At 42.0% G+C, this 23,112-nt stretch overlaps 1 protein-coding gene across 3 annotated transcripts in view; it reads right to left on the reverse strand.

The window, feature by feature from the left end:
- Positions 1-746: 746 nt before the first annotated feature.
- Positions 747-23,112, reverse strand: part of tcea2 (transcription elongation factor A (SII), 2) — a 64,221-nt gene continuing 41,855 nt past the window's right edge. For 2 of the 3 annotated variants that reach the window (XM_060836065.1, XM_060836066.1), the window contains 3 exons: positions 16,646-16,792; positions 9,007-9,078; positions 747-997 (listed from right to left, as the gene is read on the reverse strand). In XM_060836065.1, the coding sequence (XP_060692048.1) occupies positions 989-997; positions 9,007-9,078; positions 16,646-16,792 (228 nt within the window). In that variant the 3' untranslated portion in view covers positions 747-988. Of the gene's footprint in view, positions 998-9,006; positions 9,079-16,645; positions 16,793-17,827; positions 17,934-23,112 lie in introns of those variants that run through there. The other variant, XR_009645471.1, reaches the window with a different exon arrangement.

Consider the following 23,112-nt stretch of genomic DNA (forward strand, 5'->3'; position numbering starts at 1 on the left):
AAGATGAGATCAGCCATGATTGTATTGAATGGCAGAGCAGGCTCAAGGGCAGAATTTTCTGCTCCTACTTTAATCTCTGGTCGAAAGAGCTAATTTCTACAACTTCATTGCAATTAACTCTTACCCATTCGACTGTACAAAACGCAATAAAGTCACCTAAGTGTTTGTAAAAGCAAAATTATAACTACGAAAAGAAACATCTCAATAAAAGGGGAGCACTGGATACTTAAACTCAAAGCCTAAAGCAAAAATTACATTTCTGACAGCAACTCTTCCATAAGAACTAGTTGTCATAATACTTCGTGCATATTCTTTATAGTTTAGGCATTGGAATGCCTTTCTCATCTTACATCAAATGTTTTTGCTGTAGTCTCATTTCAGCAGTTATGGTGCATGGAGAATTGTTTTGCTTCAAAAAGCTGTACTTTGAAAAAAAAAATTACAACCATTTTCCCAAAAGTTTATGGCAATTTCACTGCCCCCTGCCCTCCCCCCAGCCCCCAACAAACTTTATGGTTAATAGAAATTGATCTTTCTCATGATAACAAAATATACAAAGGAATTGCAACTTTTATGAAACAATTTCTTGTTTTGAGCTTTTTAAAACTGCAGTAGAATATGCAAAAAGAAACAGAAAAGAATACTACGTTGGAAACAGTGGGCTGTTGTAGACAATCACATTTTAATTAAAAATGATTTCAACAGATCCATACTAGCAATAGTATTTCATTTTTGAAACCCTAACATATAAAGAAGTTTTAAAACACTGAAGTGAAATGCAACTTCTTGTACCATACAATGCATTAATTAACAGATTCAATTACAGTACAAGTTTAGATTACATCAGCTGAGCTGCAAAGGAGTATAATTGCAAAGATTTAATTTACAGCGATATATCTAACAAAATGTGAGATTTAATATACATGATGATCCTTTATAATTTAGGTATATAATTCATATATTGGTCCAGCTGTAGTCTTCTCGTTACTTAAGAAAACTGAAAAATAAACAAAATAGCTGTTAAACACTAGATCACAGAATGTAATCAAATTCTGGAGACAAATTAAATATTAAAATCAGATTAACACACAGCATGGAATTAATGCAAATGCAAAGTACTACACATACTGGTGACCTGAAAGAGAAACAAAGTGCTGGAGAAACTCAGCAAGTCTGCCAGCATCTGTGGAGAGAGAAAAACAAAAGGAAATTATTTGAATCCATATAATATTTCTTCAGAAATGAAGAATGAATTCATGTAATCTTGTGTAGCCTTCTTTTAAAGTGTGAATGTAACACTTCTCCCCCACATTTATTAGATTCAAATTTATTCCAATACGCACATTTTTGCTTGTCTGATTGACTATTAGGATCAACCAAACATGCAGACAACTTCTATTTCGTCCTAACTCAACACAATTGAAGGAAGCAATTCTATTTTGCTTAATGAGTACCACATACCTTTGTGAACTTGCAATTTCTGTGGAATTATTCAAAGGAGTAAACATTAAGTCTGACTACTTATATCTGTTCAAATATTTAAATCAACCCAAACTCGTAGCTCCTCATGACGATCTGCAACTGGTTTCAAATTCTTCAATATGCTTACTTCAACTTGACTTTGCTAGCTGGATTTTATGCTATCTGGAAAGCGGCAAATCTTCTGGTGTAGGAAAGACAGACGTTGATGGACCAATGCACATCTGACAGCAGCTCAGATTCAGGTTCAGACGGAAGAGGACCAGAGATATGGTTTGACTCAAGCACAGTAGGAAAATTAATATTGATGGCAAAGTCCTGCCTGCCTGTGGCAACTCCAATTTTCTCAAATGTTCTAGCATCTTTATTGCCATAGGATTTAAGATATTTTCTAATTAACTTGTTCATCGATGCTCTGGAGCAGGTGGGACTCGTATCTGGCCAAGAGGTAAACATGCCATCACTGTGACACAAGGGTTCCTGACTCTCATGACTGTTTCTTCCACTATATTCAAAGGGCTAGTTTCCTCTGCTCTTTTTCTAGCAGTCACAACCCTCAGTTTTGCCAACATCCAGCTCTCCAATCCCATAACAGCTTTTTCTCATATTACACGATTCTCTACAGGCCTCAATACTTCTACAACATGATCATCTCTGGTAAACAACATCCCCATTATCTAAAAATGAAGTTAACTGCCCAATTAAAAATAAATCTTGCCTCAAACTTAGTCTGTACTATGGAGCCATTGCATTTATTATTGCCAACCTACAGCTACAACAGAGGATGTCAAGTCTAAACCCATCAAACCGCAGCTTATGCTGTGCTGTACTAACACCATCTGATCACAAGCTCGCTTTCATACCCCAAAGTAATCAATCCTCAACAGATATTTTGCATTTCTGTAACACTTTTAAATTCACTGAGAATTATATAAAACAAAGTTTCAGTGACTTCGATCTTCTCCAAATCCAAATTTAACAAACTTCATGCAAGCCAATATTTAGGATGAAGCAGGAATTTTGTACAGGGAATGAGGCAATGCTGGAAATGTGGAGATAATGCTGAATTTGCAGCAGGCTGTCATCACAATATTTTGCTTCTGTTTTCTGTTCAGCTGGCAGCCACTGTCTGGATGTCAGGTAGGAAATCCAACATTAAAAAGGATGAAGTTGAGGAACATTAGGCATAGCATTGGGTTATTGATCACAAAAGGGGAACCGCAAGATATTGGAATTGCTGGGGGGTCAGGTGGTCATACTCTGCAGAGTTTGAAGGCATCAAAGGAGTCATGATGTGTCCAGTGAAGAACTGTTTGAAACAGAAATTCCCTGAATCAGGAGCTTCAATATTACATCTAAACCAGGCTCCCTAGTGTTCTGCATGTTGAGGGTCAGACACTGACAACAGAAAATTGGTGACACATACTACAAATGCTGGAGGATGTAATCCAGATTAAAATTTGTAAAAAAAAAAATTCTGCTCTTAACACTCTTCCACTCACTGCCAGCAGCACTGGAGGTTAGGAAGTAACAAAGGGGTATTACCTGTAAAAACATGAGTCCAGGAATGAGGACTTTCGGTTATGAGAATAGATCGAAGAAGTTGCAACTGTTCTTCTTGGACAGAATGTGGCTAGAAGAAGATTTGACAGGTGGTTTTCAAAATCATGAGTGAGCTGGATAGAATAGATAGGGAGAAAATGTTCCTGCTTGCAAAAAGGAACAAGAGGGCATAGATTTAAAATAGTCTGCGAAAGAAGCAAGTGTGGTATGGAGGGAGAAAAAAAAAAGTAGTTAGTTATGATATGGAATGCATTGCCTGGATATGTGGTAAAGGCAAGTTCTGTGGCATTCAAGAGGGCATTAGAGGATCACAGACAAAAACAGTGTGCAAAGTTATGGGAAAAAGAACAGACGATTGGCACTCGATAAATGATGCTAATTTAACATGACAGTGCAAGTACGAAAAGCTGGATGGCCTTCTTCTATACTGTAATAGATCTGTGATTCTGAACTCAGGTCTCCTAAATAATCACACTAGATCAATACCACACCAAATCCCAAAACATCCTAGTAAAAAATAGCCGAGAGTGAATATCAACAGCACCTTCACTGACCCTGGTGCAAAGCTTCTTAAATTTTGCCATTTAAACTCTAATCTTAATAGGATAAACACTGCTATAGAGTTAGGGATTAGTACTACCAACAACTTGTACTATATAACAGCTTTAATATTTCAAGATGCTTCACAGAAACATTATAAAACAAAAATATGATACAAAGCTACATGAGGAGACATTATGTCAGATAGCCAAACCTTTGTTAAAGAGACAGGTAGTAAGAATTGTTTTACAAAACTGAAAAAAGTGACCTAAAGAGGCAAAAGGGACGGAATTCCAAAAGGTAAGAGCCAAGGCAACTGAAGGCATCGACACCAATGGTGGAACAATAAAAACTGGGGATATAAAAGAGGTCTGAACTTGAGAAGCACAGAGGTCATACAGCATTGAGAGATTGATGTTGATAAAGAGGAACAAGCCCACAGAAAGACTGGCAAACAAAGAAAGATGAGAATTCTAAACCTAAAATATCGGTGGACCAGGATCCAAAAAAGGTCAAGGAGCACGAGAGTGACAAGCCAACAGAGCTTACTGCGACTTAAAGACAGAGGTTTGGATACACTCAAAGTTAGAGTGGGGATAGTCACCAGTAATGCACTGGAAATGTTGGTCTCGAGCTAACAAAGTCAAAGTCATCATAGTCATAGAGATGTACAGCACTGAAACAGACCCTTCCGTCCAACTCGTCCATGCCAACCAGATATCCTAACCTAATCTAGTTCCATTTGCCAGCATTTGGCCCATATCCCTCTAACCCCTTCCTATTCATATACACATCCAAATGCCTTTTCAATGCTGTAATTGTACCAGCCTCCACCACTGCCTGACAGCTCATTCGATACATGCACCACCCTCTGCGTGAAAAAGGTGCCCCTTAGGTCTCTTGTATATCTTTCCCCTCTCAGCCTTATCCCATGCCCTCTAGTGCTGGTTTCCCCCACCCCAGGGAAAAGACCTTGCCTATTTATCCTATTCACACCCCTCACTATTTTATAAACCTCTATAAAGGTCACTCCTCAGCCTCTGAAACTCCAGGGAAAACAGCCCAAGCCTATTCAAACTCTCCCTATAGCCCAAATCCTCCGACCCTGGCAACATCCTTGTAAATCTTTCAGAACCCTTTCAAGTTTCACAACATCCTTTTGATAGGAAGGAGATCAGAGTTGCATGCAATATTTCATAAGTGGCCTAACCAACATCCTGTACAGCCACAACATGACCTCCCAACTCCTATACTCAAATGCTCTGACCAATAAAGGAAAGCGTACCAAACATCATCTTCACTATCCTATCTACCTGCGACTCTACTTTCAAGCAACTATGAACCTTCACTCCAAGGTCTCTTTGTTCAGCAACACTTCCTAGGACCTAACCATTAAGTGTATAAGTCCTGCTCTGATTTGCTTTTCCAAATCGCAGCATCTCACATTTACCTAAATTAAACTTCATCTGCTGCTTCTCAGCCAATTGGCCCATTTGATCAAGATCCCATTGTACTCTGAGGTAACCTTCTTCACTGTCCGCACTGTGGATTTCAGCAGCGGATGAGATTAGAAAGGGGTGAAAAGCAGGTAATGGTATGATGGTGGAAATAGCTGGTCTTATTGATGGCTCAAATCAAGTCTCAATTTCTATTTCAAAAATGGCTCCAGGAATGCAAACAGCCTGATTCAATTTTACTGTTGGTATGGGCAGCGATGGAATAGACAGTTACGAAACAGAGTCTGGGGCAGAGGTGAAGAGTCTTCTCAAGTATAGGCTGTGACAATGTTGATGTCACTGGACTAGTAATCCAGGAACCCAGGAGAATGTTTGAGGACATGGACTCTAAATTCATCACATTGGTGAAATCTGAATTCAGTAAAATATGGAATTAAAATTAAAATTAATTATGTCATTGCCTATCATTGCAAGAACGCATTTAGTACTCATCTGGTTCACAAACATCTTTTAAGGAAGGATGACTGTGGTCCTGCTGGGTTTCTCTAGCAATCTGCGTTTTTGTCACTGTGGTCCTTCTCTGGTCTGGTCTATGTGACACCTGGCCTGGTCCAAATGTGACTCCAGACCAACAACAATTAGATGGACTCTTAACTGTCTTCGGAAATGGACTAACAAGTCACTCAGTTGTATCAAAACTGCTACAATTTCTAAACAAAGGAATAAAACCAGATGGACTATCAAGCATCAAAATAAAGAGTGACAAATCCAGCTCTGTATAACCTGCAAAGTCCTCTTTTCTAAATCTGGGGGGTTAGATCTTGTGTTTGAATACAGTTCTCACACACGCACAGTTGAGTTGCTAGATCTGTTGGAAGTCTGTCCCATTTAGCATAGTTATAGCTCCACACAAAATAACAAAGAAAGTGCAAAGACAGGACTTGGTCTCCAAAATGTGCAGTGGTCACTCCCATTGGCATGGTGCAGCTATAATTGGTAAGTTAGTGACGAGGAGGTGAAAAAGTTCTCTTTCTGTTGGTTTCCTCACCACCCAAGATCCAGTCTTAGGACTACTGGCTCAATCAGTATTGCTGCTTCTGAGTCATTCTTGGTGCTGGATATGAATTCCTCCAGCCAGAATACATCTATGCCCTTGCCACACTTAGTGCTTCCTCTCAGTACTGAGACTTTAGAAGGCAGGGAGTCAAAATGTTGGAGATATAGTGGGAATGTCACTGGAATAATAATTCAGAACCCCATTTTATATTCTGAGGATATGGGTTGAAATCCCACCATGCCAGATGAATTCAATAAAACAAATCTCGAAAAATTGGACTAATGCCACCCATGCAACCAGTGATTATCGTAAAAGAACAAAAATCCATCTGATTCACTAATGTCCTTTAGAGATAGAAATCTCCCATCCTTTGCTGGTGTGGCTGGCATGACTCCAGACCTACAGCAATGTGGTTGACTCTCAATTCTGCTCTGGGTTAGCTGAGTGGGTGACACCCAGATCTCATGAATAAAAAAAAAACCCAACTGTATGTCACTGTACTACTCTCTGCCAGTGTTACAAGACATACGCAAATGAATCTGCCTAAAAACTTGGCAGTGTTGCCATATCTAGTTATGAATGGTAAACATTTAAACACTCAACAGGAGGTGAATGCGACATAAATAGCCTCATTAATAACAGAGCAACATGAGGTACATCAGAAATATTTGTTAAAATTCCAAGTCAGGATGGATGCAATGTTGCTTCACTTTCATTGGGTCAAAAGCCTGAAACTCCAACAGCACAGTGGGTGTACCTACACCCTAATGACAGTAGTGGTTCAAGAAGGCAGCTCACTGCCACTTCAAGTATAACTAGAGATGCACAATAAATACATGTATTGCCAATGACACCATTAAACCTGGAAAAAGTTGAAAAAATTTTATGCGCAGTAAATTTCCACTTGTCCAGTGCTGTCACATGAGCTGGGTATTAGCTTACATACGAAAACTAACATTCTACCTTTGCAGGATGTCAAAGGCCAGCACTTAGATGAAAAATGTACCTTCCAACCTCTACCACTGATAAGAACAAAGGCACAGGACCACCACCTGCAAGTTTCTCTCCAAGCCACACACCATCCAGACTTGGAATGGTCTTTATTCCTTCACAGTTGCTGAACCAAAATCCTAGAATTCCCTTCCCTAACAGCACCATCAACATACCTGCACCACACGGACATCGTATCATCCTCCGTCATTTCCGCCACCTCCATACAGACCCCACCACCAGAGATATATTTCCCTCTCCACCCCTAATAACGTTCTGGAGACCACTCCCTCCGTGACTCCCTCGTCAGGTCCACATCCCCCACCAACCCAACCTCCACACCCGGCACCTTCCCCTGCAACCGCAAGTGCAAAACATGCGCCCACACCTCCTCCCTTACTTCCCTCCAAGGCCCCAATGGATCCTTCCATATCCGTTGCAAATTCACCTGCACCTCCACGCACATTATTTACTGAATCTGCTGCACTCGATGTGGTCTCCTCTACATTGGGGAGACAGGCCGCCTGCTTGCAGAACGTTTCAGGGAATACCTCTGGGACACCCGCACCAACCAACCCAACCGCCCCGTGGCTGAACACTAACTCCCCCTCCCACTTCGCCAAGGACATGCAGATCCTTGGCCTCCTCCATCGCCAGACCCTGACCACATGACACCTGGATGAAGAGCGCCTCACCTTCCGCCCAGGAACCCTCCAACCACATGGGATGAATGTAGGTTTCTCCAGCTTCCTCATTTCCCCTCCCCCCACCATATCTCAGTCCCAACCACCGGATTCAGCACCGCCCTCTTGACCTGCAATCTTCTTCCTGACTTCTCCGCCCCCACCCCCTCTCCGGCTTATTACCCTCACCCTCACCTCCTTCCACCTATCGTATTCCCAGCGCCCCTCCCCCCCCCACCTTTTATCTCAGCCCGCTTGGCACGCCAGTCTCATCCCTGAAGAAGGGCTTATGCCCGAAACATCGATTCTCCTGCTCCTCGGATGCTGCCTGGCCTGCTGTGTGTTTTTCCAGCACCACATTTTTCAACTCTGGTCTCCAGCATCTGCAGTCCTCACTTTCTCCCTGTAGTGGTTCATTACCACCTTCTCAAGTGCAACTAGTGATCGGCAATAATGCAGACCTAGTCAGCAATGTCCACACCTCATGAACAATTTTTTAAAAATAGGTGGAGGCCAAAGATTAATCCCTGAGCACTACAATATCATATAGCTCTAAATTACTGAATATCCTAACTGTAATACCACATTCAATCAACCTAAGAATGACACAGGAGGCTTGCTTTTCTGCACACAATTTTAAATTATCCATTCTAAAGCACAAAGAACATTTCTCATTAACAATCCAGTAGGAAAAACTTTTAAAATGTTGAAAACATTTCAAACATTCTTTTAAATTTCCCTTTCTTCCCACCCCACAATTCATTTCTCATCTCTTGACAGCAGCATTTGATTGAAGGAGCAAATTATTGCAGATGCTAGAATCTGTATTGAAAAGAAAAAAAAATGCTGGAAAGCACAGCGTGTCAGGCAGTATCCATGGAGAGAGAGCATGCTAACATTGAGTCTAGATGGCTCTTCAGAGTTGACCATTTGTTTAATGCACTGAAATAGAGGCTTCAGCAATCCTTTTTTTTTACTATTTGCCAGCACTTGGTAGGTTTGTGCTTTCCACTCAGGTTCTTGATTACAGGAACCCGACTCCTCAGATGATTTCTTCTTTCCCCTTTTTTAAAGCCAGGGACCCAATGGTTTGAAATCAGTTAACTCAGTACAGATGATACTCCAGCCCTTAAACTGGCATGGTACAATATTACATTATTTAGATTGCCAGAACTTAATGAAATGCTACAGTTCTATATATTTTAGAAAATTACTAGACTACAATATGAAAACATACTTTCCATCGGTTACCACATTCATTGCAAAAGACAAACGTTGTCATGGGTTCATCAGCACTTCGTGTTTGAACCTGGAGAAAGACAAAAGCAAGGATAAATCAGAAAATGGCTTTCTTGATAAAGAGCACAAGTTTTGTTCTTATAAAGCAAGAAAACTACAGGAAATATTTTTTTTCTGAACACATCTTGCAGAACTGTGTTTTAATTCCAGGTGACAAGAAACAAAACATTAAGTATCTCTGCAGGAAACTGTTTTTTTTATGTGGCCTGCTCTACAGGAAGGAAGAAGGAATTAACAGAAAAATAGGTCAATACTACAGGTTTGGTAGTTTAAATAAAATTGTTTAAATTTCAACAAGTGCAATAAGTAGCAAATCTACATCTTTCTCTAGAAAAGAGATGCTTAATCGAAGTATTTCCTTCAAATATTTTAAGAGTTTAATATTGCCTTTGATTAAAAGGTCTTAAGATCAGAAAAATTTTGAAAGCAGGTTTGAAAATAAATTACATGTGGTTGGTCAAGGTTTACTCAGAAATATGGAGCAATTACAAGATGGCAATAGGCCTAACTAGAATTGATTCTATGATTGTGACATGGATAGGGAGTTTTGCAAATTGTAAAAAGCGTGGCATACATGTTGGACACTAATATCTTCACTCATCACTATGGTTACATATTCTCATGATGCATTCAGTGTAAAAGTGCTTCTGGCTGACTCAGTCATCAAAGCTAAAAATCATTAAAACCACTACAATGGCGTAAATCTTAGCTTGCTGAATGATGCAAAGCCAGCTTGAGGCTTGCAGGGATAGATAATGAAGAAGAGGGAGGCAAAGAATGTTGAAAGCACAAAGGCTCAAAACCAAAAGCAAGCAGCTATTTAAAATGTATGGAGTAACATGTCAGAGCATTTAGAAACACCTGATAACGGAGGGTGGCTAATGTTGCATCTTTGTTCAAGAAAGCTGTAAGGAGAAACCAGGGAACTATAGACTTGAGAGTCTGACTTCAGAGGTGGGTAAGTTGTTGAAGATGATTAGAAAAAGTAGGATTTATGGAGATAAATACCACAACACCGAGTTATAGCCCAATGGGTTTATTTGGAAGCACTAGCTTTTGGAGTGCCACTCCATCGTGACATTGTGGAGTATAAGATCGCAGGACATGGAATTTATAACAAAAGTTTACAGTGTCATGTAACTGAAATTATATATTGAAGGAGACCTGGATTATTTGTTAAGTCTCTCACCTTTCAGTTCTTTCATATGTAAATCTCAGAACTTTTTAAAAGTTACACTCTCAAGTGAACGTTAACAATAGGTGACAACATGGGGACATCTCCCAACAGGTACATGGCATGTACATATGTGACTCAGCCAACATAGTCTATCTCATGTGTCAGGCAAGGATGCCGTGAAGCATGATAAATTGGTGAGACCGAGCAGAGGCTTCAGCAATGGATGAATGGACACCGCACAATAATCAACAGACAGGAGTGTTTCATCCCAGTCGAAGAACACTTCAGGGGTCCGGGACTTTCGGGTGACCATCCTCCAAGGCAGACTTCAGGACAGGCAACATCGCAAAGTGGCTGAGCAGAGGCTGATAGCCAAGTTCAGTACCCATGGGGACGGCCTCAACTGGGACCCTGGGTTCATGTCACACTACAGCACTACACCACATGCACACAGACCCCATCTCATACGCTCACACATACTTATAACCCTACCTACCCTACCCCCCGACACACCAACACAAGTTTGTGGGGTGAAATTTACTTGCAGAATTAAATTTTATTTTGCTCAAAAACTGCATGAATCCATGTAAGATTCCATAAATCCCTTTTTTAGATTAGAATCAGTCTGAACATTGGAGCACAGACATCCTCACACAGTGCACCTCACACCCTCAATGCATTCTCTGGACCAACATGGCACCTATTGTTAAAGTTCACTTGAGAATGTAACTTTAAGTTTGGGATTTACATGAAAGAACGGAAACCAACATGACCTTTCTAAAAGATGACAGACTTACAACAATCCAGGTCTTTTTCAATATGCAATTTCAGTTACATCACACTGTAAACTTTTGCTATAAATTCTGTGTCCCACAATCTTATACTCCACAACGACTGATGAAGGAGCAGCACTTCGAAAACTAGTGCTTCCAAATAAATCTGTTAGACTATAACCTGATGTTGTGATTTATAAAACTTTGTACACTTTAGTCCAACACCAGCAAATCCAAATCAGGATTTGGACAAATAGAGTGGCAAAAATTGATTAGGGATAGTCAGCATGGTTTGTGTGAAGGAAATCATATCTCACTAACTTGGTTGACTTTTTTAAGGCAGTTACCAAAAAGACTGATGATGGCAGAGCAGTAGACACTGCGGATCTGGACTTTAGTAAAGCTGGTGACAAAGTTCCACATGGGAGACTAATCAATAAAGCTAGGTCATATGGGACTCAGGATGCTCTTGCCAATTGGATACATAATTGGCTTAACAGGAGACAGCATAATGGTGGAAAATTGCTTTTCGGACTGAAGGCCTGTGATGAGCAATGCTCCAATGAGATTAGTTCTGGGTCCTCTTTTGTTTGTCATTTACATAAATGATTTGGATAAGAATATAGAAAGCATGGTTAGTAAGTTTGCAGATGCCACCAAAGTTGATGGTATGGTCGGCAGTGAAGGTTTTCTAAAATTACAAAGGGTTCCTGATCAAACAGGTCAATAGGAATTTGAAAAATGAGAATGAAAAACAGTAGTTGGAGTTCAACTTGGAACAATATGAGGTATTGCATTTTGGTATAAAAAAAGGGTAGGGCCTTGATTAGAATAGGTGGACCTAGGGGTGCAGGTACATTAATCTTTGTAGGTTGTGTCACATATAGACAGGATGGTTAAAAAGGCATTTGACACACTTGCCTTCATTGCTCAGTCCTTCAAGTAACGGAATTAATAAGTCATGTTGAGGGTGCATAGGACATTGGTGAAGCCTCTTCTGAAATACAGCATCTAAATGATCGCTTATTGTGATGATGTTGCTCCTTTACCAAGGTTAGGTTGTCCTTGGTTTTTTTTTCCAAGAGGGGTCATAAACCCATAAATTTCAGAATCTGTGTTTATCTACTTAAAGAAACTTTTAACTTTTAAAAACAAATACTTGCACAATGAAATGGGAGTAGCCAGTTAGAACATAACAGCACAGTTTTGTCCCTCTATGTTGAGTCAACCTGTGAAATCAATCTGAAGCCCATCTAACCCACACTATTCCATTTTTGTGCATTCCAAGCCTCTACTACTCGGAGTAAAGAGACTACCTCTGACATCTGTCCTATATCTACCGTTCCTCAATTTAAAGCCATGTCCCCTTGTGCTAGCCATCACCATCTGAGGAAAAAAGGCTCTCACTGTCTACCCTATCTAATGCTCTGATAATCTTGTACGTCTACATTGAGTTGCCTCTCAACCTTCTCTCCAACGAAAACAGCCTCAAGTCCCTCAAACCTTTCCACATTTCACATTCCCTCCATACTAGGCAACATCCTAGTAAATCTCCTGAGCCCTTTCCAAAGCTTCCACATCCTTCTTATAATGCGGTGATCAGAACTGTATGCAATATTCCAACTGTGGCCGCACCAGAGTTCTGTGCAGCTGCAACATGACCTCATGGTTCCGAAACTCAATCCCCCTACCAATGAAAGCTAACACACCGTATGCCTTCTTAACAACCATATCAATCTGGGTGCAACCTTCAGGGATCTATGTACATGGACACTGGAGATCCCTAAAGTCCTACGCAAACTCAACATGACTTACCAATCCCTCATCTACACTAACAAGAATCTTTAGCCAGCACTCTGCATTCCTGCTGCTCCTTCCAAAGTGAATCATCTCACTTTTTTCCATATTAAACTCCATTTGCCACCTCTCAGCCCAGCTCTGCAGCTTATCTATGTCCCTTCTGCACTATCGTCAACTCCACCAACCTTCGTGTCATCCGCAAATTTACTAACCAATCCTGTTATACCCCCATCCAGGTCGATTTTTAAAAATGACAAACAGCAGTGGACTCAAAACAGATCCTTGCGGTATACCACTAGTAACTGAACTCCAGGATGAACATTTCCCCTCAACCAACACCCTCTGTCTTCTTTCAGCTAGCCAATTTCTGATCCAAACCACCAAAACAACTCAATCCCAGCCTCTGTATTTTGTGCAATTACCAACCGTGGTGCACCTTATCAAACGTCTTACTGAAATTCATATACACCACATCAACTGCTTTACTATCATTCACCTGTTTGGTCACCTTCTAAAAGAACTCTAAGGTTTGTGAGGCACAACCTACCCTTCACAAAACTGTGTTGACTATCCCTAATCAAATTATTCCTTTCTGGATGATATCAATCCTTTCTCTTATAGCCCTTTCTAACATTTTACCCACAACTGAAGTAAGGCTCACTGGTTTATAATTACTAGGGTTGTCTCTACTCTTCTTGAACAAGGGGATAACATTTGTCATCCTCCAGTCTTCTGGCACTATTCCTGTAGACAATGATGACATAAGGATCAAAGCCAAAGGCTCAGCAACCTCACTGGCTTCCCAGAGATTCCTAGTATAAATCCCATCCAGCCCAGGAGCCTTACCTATTTTTACACCTTCCAGAATTGCTGACACCTCTTCCTGGTGAACCTCAATCCCATCTAGCCTAGTAGCCCGAATCTCAGTATTTTCCTCGCCTACACTGTCTTTTTCTATTGGGAATACTGACAAAAAGTATTCATTTAGCGCTTCCCCTATCACCTCAGGCACTATGCACAACTTCCCACTACTATGCTTGATTGGTCCTAATCTTACTCTAGTCATTATTTTATTTGTGATATATCTATAGAAAACTTTAGGGTTTTCCTCGATCCTATTTGCCAACGACTTCTCAAATCCCCTCCTGGCTCTTCTTTATACTTTCTTTAGGTCTTTCCTGGCTAACCTGTAACTCTCAAGTGCCCTAACCGAGTCTTCACATCTTCCTAACACAAGCCTTGTTTCTCTTGACAGGAAATTCAATTTCCTTAGTAAACTACAGCTCCCGTGCTTGGCAACTCCTCCCTGCCTGATCAGTACATACTTAACAAGGATCCACAGTAGCTGTTCCTTGTATAAGCTCCACATTTCAATTGTGCCCATCCCATGCAGTTTCCTTCCCCATCCTAAAGCTCGCCTCATCGCAACATAGTTGCTTTTCCCCCAGGTATAACTCTTGCCCTGTGGTATATACCTATCCCTTTCCATCGCAAAAATAGACATAACTGAATTGTAGTCACTACCAAAGTGCTCACCTACGTCAAAGTCTAACACCTGACCAGGTTCATTACCCATTACTAAATCTAATGTGGCCTCATCCCTTGTTGGCCTGTCTACATACTGTATCAGGAAACCCTCCTGCAGACGTTGGACAAAAACTGACCCATCTAAAGTACATGAACCACAGTATTCCCAGTCAATATGTAGCAAGTTAAAATTCCCCAATAGTAAATACCCTGTTGCTATCGCTCCTATCCAGAATCATCTTTCCTATCCTTTCCTCTACATCTCTGAAACTATTCGGAGGCCTATAGAAAACTCCTAATAGGGTGACCTCACGTTTCCTGTTTCTAACCACAGCCCATACTATCTCAGTAGTGGAGTTCTCAAACATCCTTTCTGTAACCATAATGCCATCCTTAACTAACAATGCTGCCGCTATCCCCAACCACCCCAACTTCTTGCTTGCCAGTGCCCTCATGCGACAATGAAACCCTATTTCAGACTTCCCTACTCTCAATGCAAACTACAATTTGGGTTTCCACCCCCTCGGTGAATTAGTGTAAACCCACCCGGAAAGCATTAGCAAACTCTCCCCCCACCCCGGATATTAGGATCCCACTGGTTCAGGTGAAGACCATCCTGTTTGTAGAGGTCCCACCTACGCCAGTTCTCCCAGCTCAGCTCTTCTCCTGTTTGTTTTGGTTTTAGCAATCAGTTTGCTTGAGGCTGCTGATCAAAGAAAATCTGACATGGAAGAAGGTGCTCCATTCTGAATCTCTCTGCCATCTCTCTTGCTAGCAAGACACTGTTTGATTTTACCTTTTTTACCAAGTGATGTTTATGGGGATTGTTGCAGGAATTTGGAACAGCATCATTAGGTTGGATAGGTTAAGTTATACTGTACTCTGTTCGCTTTTGTTTGTGCTTCATTCGATACTCCTGTAAATAGAGTCTGCTTTGTTTAAAACGGAGAGCTTTTGACAGGCTGTATCACTCCTGGAATATCCACTTTACATTTGCTCAAAACAGCTAGAAATGTTAGGGTCTGGCCTGGTCCATAACACATCGCTATAGGAAAGATATTATCAAGCTGGAAAGGGCTCAGAAGAGGTTTACCAGGATGTTGCCAGGTATTAAGAAAGGCTGGGACTTTTTTCACTAAAGCCTGAAAGGAGATGAAGGGGTAAGCTGATGGCAGTTTATAAAATAATGAGGGGTATAGATTGAGTTGATGGTAGTTACTTTCTTCCCCTAAAATAGGGGAGTTTCAAGACCGGGGCACATATTAAGGAGAGAGATTTAAAGAAGATGGAGGCAATTTTTTTAAAAATAGAAGATGATTTGCGTGTGGAATGAATTTCCTGAGGAAATGGCGGATGCGGGTACAATTACAATGTTTAAAAGACATTTGGGCAGATATGGATAGGAAAGGTTTGGATGGGTTTGGGCCAATAGCAGACAGGTGGGACTAGTTTAGTTTAGACTGTGTTCGGTATGGACTGGTTGGACCGAAGGGTCTATTTCCATGCTGTATGACTCTATGCTCACTCTTTTCGTCTGTACACAAGGTACAAGAAATGCTGGATGAGGCCATAAGGATAGTCAAGAAAGCATAAAAAGATCTAGTTCTCTTGGTATACCACGAGGACAATGCAGCACCATGCTAAGAGGGGACAGTATTCTAGTTCAATACTGGCAACTACCTGGGACGCATGAGGAGGGGGAAAACACTCAATGAAACAGAACTAACCAGATTTACTGTTCAGCAGCTAAACGGTTTGAGGTATCAAGCCATAACATTGCTCTCTTGGTCTGTACTTCATCCATATTATGTCATTGTGTTTTGCTGAACCATCAGTGCACAAAATGAAACATGATAATACAAACATGGCTATTTTCAACACCAAGAATAGGCATATGACACCATCAGTAAGCCACTGTAGTTAGAAAGTGCATCACCACAATGTCATTTTGCAGCTGTACTATGTTAATCAGGTAAATTACACAGAAATGTTAGGGTCATCTAAAATCAATATTTTTCTGGACAGCACAATACAGCTTCTTCAACTGGAGGTGCAATTACTTTTGATATAAATAAGCACAGAGAAGGAGAGAAAAGAAAAAGCATCCTTTGTATTCATGAAAACCACAAAAACCTTAAATTGGACAACCCATGAAATGAACATTTCACTTATTAAAACAGGTAGTCTGAAAGAAACTGGTTCCGGTTCTGCTCTACTAATTTAATAATGCTTCTTTGCAAGTTTTGCACAAGTACTCAGAACTACTTAATTGGCCCTCATAACATCAACCTTGTTCTTACCTGTGTATAAGTACAGTTCTTCTGTTTGCACCTCCCACAAGTGAAGAGGGCAGTTTCAGTACCACCAGTCTTGGCCATCTGGCGCTCTCTGATAGCTTCATTTGTTAAAGCTTTCCGAATCTCTCTCAGTTCGTCACTTGCCATTTCCTTTATTTTTGGTGGAAAAAGAAGTCAGAAGGTAAAATGTTTTAAATAAAAACACATTTGAGTCCAGGTTACATGTATTTTAAATATGTCTTACGAAGAAGGCTCAAAATGAATTTTCATTTACAATATTCTTCCAATTTAGATATTTCATCCTTTCAAACTACAGGAAACTGAACGTGCTTTTGTAAAAATCCCTACCTGGTAGAAAACACTAATTGCATTGTTGATTTTCAGCCCTGATGATCTACCAGTTCACATATTTCTTCATTTAAAGAAGTCACACAGTTAAGGTTGGTTAAAAGCATATCAAGGAGCAATTCAGTATGGTTCAGTATCCAGCCAACCCAAGAACTATAACTGCAGTTTGTTTCTTGCTGCTTCTGCCCAAGAAATGCTCTCATGTCAAATAAGTGATTTGACAACTCTTAATAAGCCAACACACATAAAGCTACTTTAAAATGGCTATGTTACTCAATTCCAAAGAAATTACCAGGTTTTCAGGCTCAATGTCTATTACATGTGAGATGACCAATGTATGTATCCATTTTGATACAAGTGTAAAAGTCAGGATGATGATCAGTGATAGCAGATTTTGAGTTATGAAAAGTGCGTCAAGCACAACTGGCTGAATATTTAACTTGCTTCTTTTTAAGTTGGGGGGGGGGGGGGGGGGGGGGGGGGGGGAGAGAGAGAGAGAGAGAGACTCAAAACAATCAATATTTCAGGTCAGATTCCCACGTAATGCGAACATCAGTATACAGATATAGTTGCACAAAACACCAGTAGGATCCAAACTGTTTAAAAATGTCAATATTTTATTTGAATGTGAGCTTGATTCTTGTCAAATTGCATCTCAATCCAGAACGAAACTAGTTTTAAAGAAATCGTTAATGCCCCTTTCTACTCTACATACTACATGAACTTTATCATGTAGATGATAAAGAAAATTCCATTGCCTGGGAAAAACAGGTATATAATTTAATCTTTCTACACCTATTCAAGATAAATTAAATCTTAATGATGTTTCTACTTCACCTTAAATCACACGGCAGCCACCTTTTAAATCACAATGAGGTCAGGGTTGCAAATTTCAAAATGGTGTCACCTCCAACATGCGTAGTGGGATCACTACATCTTTTGACTGTCACAGCCGATTTTCAAAGAAAAAACACACACAAGAATTGAAATATTGGTTAAGTATGTAGTGTATTGCAAATTCCTCGCAGCAAGTGTTTTCAACTCCAAATCACTATTTAATGTATTTATTTTTTGGTTAAATGTGGTATCTAATGTTATAATTTAGAACATTAAAAGTTAGGATACTAAAAAAAATTCATCCCGTTGGGAATTCTGAAGTACCTAGCTATTCACTTTTTTGCTTGTATATATAAAAAACCGAAAAAATTTCTTTACACCTGCTTTTAGATTAGATTAGATCATTTAGATCACTTACAGGGTGGAAACAGGCCCTTCGGCCCAAAAGGCTACACCAATCCGCCGAAGCGCAACCTACCCAGACCCATTCCTCCTTCACCGAACACTATGGGCAATTTAGCATGGCAAATTCACCTAATCTGCACATTTTTGGACTGCGGGAGGAAATCGGAGCACCTGGAGGAAACCCAGACAGACACGGGGAGAATGTGCAAACTCCACACAGACAGACAGTCGCCTGAGGCAGGAATTGAACCCGGGTCTCTGGCGCTGAGGGAGCAGTGCTAACCACTGTGCTGCCCACCGTGGACACAACATAGTCAGTACATTGGAAATAGAAGTAAGTCTGGAAAGCTGTGGACACCAATTTGTCATCCTGATGCAGTTCACCATTTTCAAAGAAAGAAAATATTGCACTGGGTTCATATTACAGATGTTTGGCCTGCTTGTATGTGGCCGTAACGGGCCCAACATTTATTTCAGCCCAGTAACATTCATACATCACCTGCAATAAGTTGGCAAAAAGACCTCTGCCAAATTTACGGCGAACAGCCGCTGGCTGTGGTTTCTACACAAGGAGAGCTTTTTCATTGGGCAACAACATTGCATCTCCTCAAAAAACTCTCTTCTCTTTAGAGGACCTCTTGTGGCACAGTGGTAATGTCCCTGCCCTGGACCAGGAATGGCTAGGTTCAAGTCCACTTGCTCCAGAATGATGTAACAACATCTCTGAACTGATAGATTTTAAAAACCGGTTCGACATAAATCTGCATACAGAACATTATATTGATACTTTTTGCCTCACTAACCTCCCTGCCCTGTCCCTAACTGCGTCCGCATTAAATACTTGAAGAAAGGTAACACCAAGTATTAACAATGAAAAATCAGGGTACACCCAAATCTCTGGGGGCACGGGCAGCACGGTGGTTTAATGGTTAGCACTGCAGCCTCACAGCGCCAAGGACCCAGGTTCAATTCCAGCCTCAGGTGACTGTCTGTGTAGAGTTTGCACATTCTCCCAGTGTTTGAGTGGGTTTCCTCCAGGTACTCTGGTTTCCTCCCACAGTCCAAAGATGTGCAGGTTAGGTGAACTGGCACTGCTAAGTTGCCCATAGTGTAAGGTGCATTAGTCAAAAGGAAATGGATCTGGGTGAGTCACTCTTCAGAGGGTCGGTGTGGACTTGTTGGGACGAAGGGCCTGTTTCCACATTGTATGGAATCTAATCTAATCTCTGGCAAGGGATTTATTTGTAATTAAACGTGTGGAATGCACACGGTTATGATCAACATTTCAAAATGCATCGAGAGGGTAAACGGCATAGTGCACCACAACAGTATTGCAATAACACAGAAGGCCAGGAAAGAGAGAACTTTAAATTAGCATGAAGCAAAAATATAGAAAAAAGTATAAAGAGCGGACTGCAAGAACAAGGAGACACTCCGAATGAGATTAAATCTATGGACTGAAATATTGCTTTCATGTGTGCGCCTATATTCTCTGGGTGTTGTAAATTTAATTGACATTGCAAAGTCAAGTGTGTAAACTGAATCAAGAGTTATAAGGAATAGAATGGATTTGCAATAAATAAAGTCTATTGCAACCTGCTGACAGCTCAAAAAGATCTTTACAGCCAATACAGTATTTGTGAAGGAAGGTCACTGTTGTACTGTAGGGAAATGTAGCAGCCAATTTTCACACAATAGTAGTATCTCATTGCTGGTTGAGGAATGAATGTCCAGATAATGTTGGTGGTTGAGGGATAAATATTACTTAGGATACTGACACAACTCTCTCACTGTATCTTTGAATAATGCTATGGAGCCTTTTATGTCAGCATAAGGGGGAAAAAAAAAGGGCTTTGGTTTTGTATTTAATTCAAAAGGCAGTATCTCTAACAACATATACTACTTTCTCAACACTGCATGAAAAAGGTCAGCCTGAAGGATATTGTCAAGCCATGGAGTGGGGTGTGCAACCTTTTGACTGAGGGGCAATATCAATAACACCAGGCTAAGTATAACTTATCAGTTAAGAAGCTGATTTGTGTTTATACACAACTGAGGGAAAGCTCTATTTCTACATGTGGGTAGAACATAGAATAGTATACCATAGTACAGGCCCTTTGGCCTCAGATGTTGTGCCGACCTTTTATCCTACTCTAAAGATCAAACTAACCCACACTCTTTATTTTGCTATCATCCATTTGCCTATCCAACAGTCGTTTAAATTGTCCCTAATGTATCCGACTCTACTACTACTACTGCTGCTGACAATGCATTGCAGGAACCCAACACTCTTTTTAAAAAAAAAACGACTTCTGACAGCTCACTTAAACCTTCCCACAATCATCTTAAAATTATGCCCCTTTGTGAAAGCCATTTCCTCCCGGGGAAAAATTCTAATTGTTCACACTCTCTTTGCAGCTCAATATCCTGTACACCTCTATCAAATCACTTCTCATCCTTCTTCATTCCAATGAGAAAGCCTTAGCTCCACCAACCTTTCTTCAGAGATATTATCTCCAGTCGAGGCATTATCCTGGTAAATCTCCTCTGCACCATTCTAAAGCTCTCTTCCAGATCTTTCCTATAATGAAGCGACCAGAACTGAACACAATATTTCAAGTGTGGTTTAACCAAGGCACTACTGCACTACAGTATAATCTCGCAGCTGTTAAATTCAATCCCCCTGCTAATGAAAGCCAACACAAGTGTGAGGTCTTGCACTTTGGCAAAAAGAATAAAGAATAAAAGCATAGACTACTTTCTAAATGGTGAGAAAATTAGTAAAGAGTAAAAAATGAGGTCTGCAGATGCTGGAGATCACAGCTGAAAATGTGTTGCTGGTTAAAGCACAGCAGGTCAGGCAGCATCTCAGGAATAGGGAATTCGACGTTTCGAACATAAGCCCTTCATCAGGAATGAGAGAAAGTAGCCAAGCAGGCTAAGATAAAAGGTAGGGAGGAGGGACTTGGGGGAGGGGCGATGGAGGTGGGATAGGTGGAAGGAGGTCAAGGTGAGGGTGATAGGCCGGAGTGGGGTGGGGGCGGAGAGGTCAGTAAGGAGATTGCAGGTTAGGAGGGCGGTGCTGAGTTGAGGGAACCGACTGAGACAAGGTGGGGGGAGGGGAAATGAGGAAACTGGAGAAATCTGAATTCATACCTTGTGGTTGGAGGGTTCCCAGGCGGAAGATGAGGCGCTCCTCCTCCAGCCGTCGTGTTGTTATGTTCTGCCGGTGGAGGAGTCCAAGGACCTGCATGTCCTCGGTGGAGTGGGAGGGAGAGTTAAAGTGTTGAGCCACGGGGTGGTTGGGTTGGTTGGTCCGGGCGGCCCAGAGGTGTTCTCTGAAGCGTTCCGCAAGTAAGCGGCCTGTCTCCCCAATATAGAGGAGGCCACATCGGGTGCAGCGGATGCAATAGATGATGTGTGTGGAGGTACAGGTGAACTTGTGGCGGATATGGAAGGATCCCTTGGGGCCTTGGAGGGAAGTGAGTGTGGAGGTGTGGGCGCAAGTTTTACATTTCCTGCGGTTGCAGGGGAAGGTGCCGGGGGTGGAGGTTGGGTTGGTGGGGGGTGTGGATCTGACGAGGGAGTCACGAAGGGAGTGGTCCTTGCGGAACGCTGATAGGGGAGGGGAGGGAAATATATCCTTGGTGGTGGGGTCCGTTTGGAGGTGGCGGAAATGACGGCGGATGATACGTTGTATGCGGAGGAAAAGGTGGGGGGTGGTGCCAGTGTAGTTGCGGAAGATGGACTGTTCCACATATCCTACGAAGAGGCAGGCATAGCTGGGGCCCATGCGGGTGCCCATGGCAACTCCTTTAGTTTGGAGGAAGTGGGAGGATTGAAAAGAGAAGTTATTCAGGGTGAGGACCAGTTCAGTCAGTCGAAGGACGGAGTCAGTGGAAGGGTACTGGTTGGTGTGGCGGGAAAGGAAGAAGCGGAGGGCTTTGAGTCCTTCGTGATGGGGGATGGAGATGTACAGGGACTGGATGTCCATAGTGAAAATAAGGCGTTGGGGACCGGGGAAGCGAAAATCCATCTTCCGCAACTACACTGGCACCACCCCCCCACCTTTTCCTCCGCTACATCGATGACTGTATCGGCGCTGCCTCGTGCTCCCACGAGGAGGTTGAACAGTTCATCAACTTTACCAACACCTTCCATCCCGACCTCAAATTCACCTGGACTGTCTCAGACTCCTCCCTCCCCTTCCTAGACCTTTCCATCTCTATCTCTATCTCGGGCGACCGACTCAACACAGACATCTACTATAAACCGACTGACTCCCACAGCTACCTGGACTACACCTCCCACCCTGCCCCCTGCAAAAACTCCATCCCATATTCCCAATTCCTTCGTCTCCGCTGCATCTGCTCCCAGGAGGACCAGTTCCAACATCGCACAGCCCAGATGGCCTCCTTCTTCAAGGACCGCAGATTCCCCCCAGACGTGATTGACGATGCCCTCCACCGCATCTCCTCCACTTCCCGCTCCTTCGCCCTTGAGCCCCGCTCCTCCAACCGCCACCAAGACAGAACCCCACTGGTTCTCATCTACCACCCCACCAACCTCCGCATACAACGTATCATCCGCCGTCATTTCCGCCACCTCCAAACCGACCCCACCACCAAGCATATATTTCCCTCCCCTCCCCTATCAGCGTTCCGCAAGGACCACTCCCTTCGTGACTCCCTCGTCAGATCCACACACCCCCACCAACCCAACCTCCACCCCCGGCACCTTCCCCTGCAACCGCAGGAAATGTAAAACTTGCGCCCACACCTCCACACTCACTTCCCTCCAAGGCCCCAAGTGATCCTTCCATATCTGCCACAAGTTCACCTGTACCTCCACACACATCATCTATTGCATCCGCTGCACCC

This window comes from Hemiscyllium ocellatum, chromosome 15, assembly GCF_020745735.1.
Source record: "Hemiscyllium ocellatum isolate sHemOce1 chromosome 15, sHemOce1.pat.X.cur, whole genome shotgun sequence".
NCBI lineage: Eukaryota > Metazoa > Chordata > Chondrichthyes > Orectolobiformes > Hemiscylliidae > Hemiscyllium > Hemiscyllium ocellatum.